This window comes from Sardina pilchardus, chromosome 4 (genome assembly GCF_963854185.1).
Source record: "Sardina pilchardus chromosome 4, fSarPil1.1, whole genome shotgun sequence".
In the NCBI taxonomy this organism is placed as follows: domain Eukaryota; kingdom Metazoa; phylum Chordata; class Actinopteri; order Clupeiformes; family Clupeidae; genus Sardina; species Sardina pilchardus.
Window position 1 is genome coordinate 25,042,246 of NC_084997.1, and position 3,098 is coordinate 25,045,343.

The window sequence follows — 3,098 nt, forward strand, 5'->3', positions numbered from 1 at the left end:
GACTAGATCCACCTCTGAAACAGGTACGAGGAGGTACTAAAAATAGTAACGGCCCCACCCGCTAATCCGCAGTCGAAATGCTCCCAAACAGGGTAGAGTCGTACTGTACCGTTACGAAAATGCCCAGTGGAAAGACGCTATTAGTGAGTGTCTCTTTCAAATGCAAATTAAGGTCAATGGGCTTTTTGAATGGGCCTGCTGCAGGTGAGAGGACTGAAATCCTAGGATTTTCGTTAAGTGTTTTTACAAAGTGCCATTGATACATTCTCTTTTAAAACATATATATTTGGAAGCTAGTTGATTAAAGGATTCTAATGGTGTCACTTATATGTTTCTAGTATAAAAACTCACAGATTCAGATTTGTGTTTGGAACAGTTTTTCAAATCCCCAGGGGTGGATTTAGACTCCAGAGGGTTAAAACGAATGACTTGAGTTCTTTCTGCGCAACCTTCAAAGAAAAGCCCAAGTCTAACTCTTCCAAAGCTGATTAAAACGAGCGTGCTTCGTTAGCCTCATCCATCTTTCGTTTTTCTCTATGGTTGTGCAACACGGTCTCACACCCAACTCGTCGAACGAGGACGCATGGACCAGCCCCCTGGCGTCAATATCGGAAGCCGAAGGTGAGCTAAGGCGGGCTCAAGGACTCCGTACACAGATAGAGCGTTCTGATTGGACCTACTGGCCTGGCGTCGAATGCAGGCTTGGCCTCAACGGTGCGGCCCTAGACCATCCCGCTGGGCAAAAATATTTTTGGCCGCCAGGGTGCGTCTAGATTCCTAGGCTAGACATACTGTAAATGAAGAGGTAAACTGTTTGAGTGTGAATGACCGAGTGAACTCTTCACGGCTCAAGTGAAATGTAGGTCAAATTGTTGCTTCTTTCTCCAGAGTTTGTGGCTCCAAGTGACCCTGTCCATGGTTTAGTTGGTGAAGACCTGATTCTGCCCTGTTCCCTCAAGAACAGTGTCAGTGCAGTGGACATGGAGGTGAAGTGGACTATTAATGGAACTCAACTGGTGCATCATTACAGAAGACACATGGACGTAACTGATCAGCAGCTTCCAGCATACAGTGGCAGGACGAGTCTGTTCAGAGAAGAGCTGCAGAGGGGCAACATCTCACTAAAGCTCAGATCAGTCAGACTCTCAGACACAAACACATACAAGTGTTGTATCACTGAGCGGACTGATTGTACTTCTTCTAAAGTCCAAATTCATGGTAAGAGAAACATCTATAGGGAGCAGCTTAATCTGGATCAGTTTTTACATTCATTCATTCATTCATTCATTCATTCATCCATTCATTCCTTAATTCATTCATTCATTCAGCCCACAATTGTTACTCTAAGCTTTTATACATACAATTAAGGCAAAGATGTTCCTTACGAAAATAAGAATATGACTTTGTTGTGAGCATCTTCTAATGGTATTTCAGCTACTTAACCTACTGCAGTGTTGACTTAACGTGTAACCAATTTGTGTCTGGGCAGGGTTTGGAAATGAACCACAGATATCTGATGTGAATCATAATAATGGCAGTGTCACTCTGGTGTGTGTCTCCACAAACTGGACAACTAAACCTGTAATGGAGTGGATGGACAGTGAAGGAAATATCCTTCAGCATGCAGGGGACTACTACTCTGGTGACAACACACCCTTCTCTGTCCAGAGAAGTGTCACTGTGCAGAAGCAGCATGGATACAACTACACATGTAGAGTCACATTTGGGAACCAGAGAAAAGAGCAGCAGTTTCAAGTAATAAGTGAGTATCAGACAGCCTCAGCCAATTTATGAAATGGGTGTGTATGAAACTACACATGAGTCTATCTGAACCAGGAGTAAAAGTGCACACTTTCCTCAGATACTCTAGTAAAAGTACATGTAACCTAGTGTAACCTGACTTGTTTACAGATACTATAGTAAAAGTATAAGTAGTGTAACCTGACTTGTTTACTGAAGTTAAAGTAACAAAGTATGATTTTGAAGATGCCCAGGATGTACACAAGAGGCATGAACATCGCAAGTATTTTTTTCCTGGTGAATGTACAACTTTAATCTGCTCATTTTAATGATAGTGTATGGTTTACTGTTTTAATGCCTTGGAAAAGTATTTACTCATAAAATTATGAGTAACAGTATTTACTCATAAACATCAATTTGTTCATCGACAGTCCCTGACGTGTCCTTTATTCTGTATTAACTAAGCAGGTTTTGAAGTCACGTCTGGATGTGCGATGCTGATGAGCAGGACAGGGCTGTGCTACAGTGCCATTCTTCTCATCTACTGGATCACCAAATGCACTTAAGATTCAACCACATCTGCATAGGCCAGACACATCAGGGAAGGGGAGCTTGAGAAATTCCAATGAGCCCTAAAGAACTAAAGGACACATGGAACCTTTGGAATCAGTTTGCAATTTTGCCATACTTTATTGCCAATTCCTGACACCACATATTGTACATTTATAAACACCAAATTGAATATATGGCTGTACTTTAACAATGATATACTGTATAATGTATGTTCTCCAAACTCACAATGTCCAAGCTTAATGTTTCCTTTTAACTTTAACGCTTAGGCCTACAGCTGAACTATCAATTCTTCCACATTTTAGATGTATTTCTGTGGATGGAGTTTGGTATGGTATGTGACAAATATGACACATATTCAACATATGGGTGTGTTATGCTTGCTGAAGTGATTTCTAGAAACAGTGTTGATAATAAGTCGGGCGTGCACTGGTATTGAAGTTTGCTGTACTCATAATAAACTGTGATAATGGAAAACTAAGTCTGCTGTTGAATGTGATGTGCACTAACATGAGTGTGGCACACCACAAATTGATTACGATTCAGTTGTTTTTGCTGCTGCACAATTAAAATCCATTGTTTATCAAATAGTTGTCAGTTTTACATTTATATTTCTCTTTCTTTAGACTTGCCTTTTATGTGTAATTCCAAACTTTTTTTCATGTGGATCCAGTGAAGAATATGATTAGTGACTGTATGGATGTGGCTTATTCCGACCTCCGACCTTAAGTCTCTCCCTACCCAAATACATACTATGCTATTGGCATCACAGTGTGTAATGGTGAACT

General features: G+C 40.8%; 1 protein-coding gene across 1 annotated transcript; it reads left to right on the plus strand.

Moving 5' to 3' along the window:
- Positions 1–243: 243 nt before the first annotated feature.
- LOC134077840 (butyrophilin subfamily 2 member A2-like) lies at positions 244–2,874 on the plus strand. Its single transcript, XM_062533479.1, has 4 exons — positions 244–621; positions 889–1,218; positions 1,490–1,762; positions 2,209–2,874. The coding sequence occupies exons 1-4, from the start codon at positions 537–539 to the stop codon at positions 2,304–2,306; spliced, it is 786 nt and encodes a 261-aa protein (XP_062389463.1). The 5' UTR covers positions 244–536; the 3' UTR covers positions 2,307–2,874.
- Positions 2,875–3,098: the final 224 nt, after the last annotated feature.

Excerpts from the sequence above, each read along its gene's own strand:
- LOC134077840 (XM_062533479.1), top strand. The coding sequence starts at position 537 with ATGGTTGTGCAACACGGTCTCACACCCAACTCGTCGAACGAGGACGCA. Across the intron at positions 1,219-1,489 it reads TTCTAAAGTCCAAATTCATG|GGTTTGGAAATGAACCACAG; the intron begins GTAAGAGAAACA and ends GTGTCTGGGCAG. Across the intron at positions 1,763-2,208 it reads GCAGCAGTTTCAAGTAATAA|GTTTTGAAGTCACGTCTGGA; the intron begins GTGAGTATCAGA and ends TTAACTAAGCAG.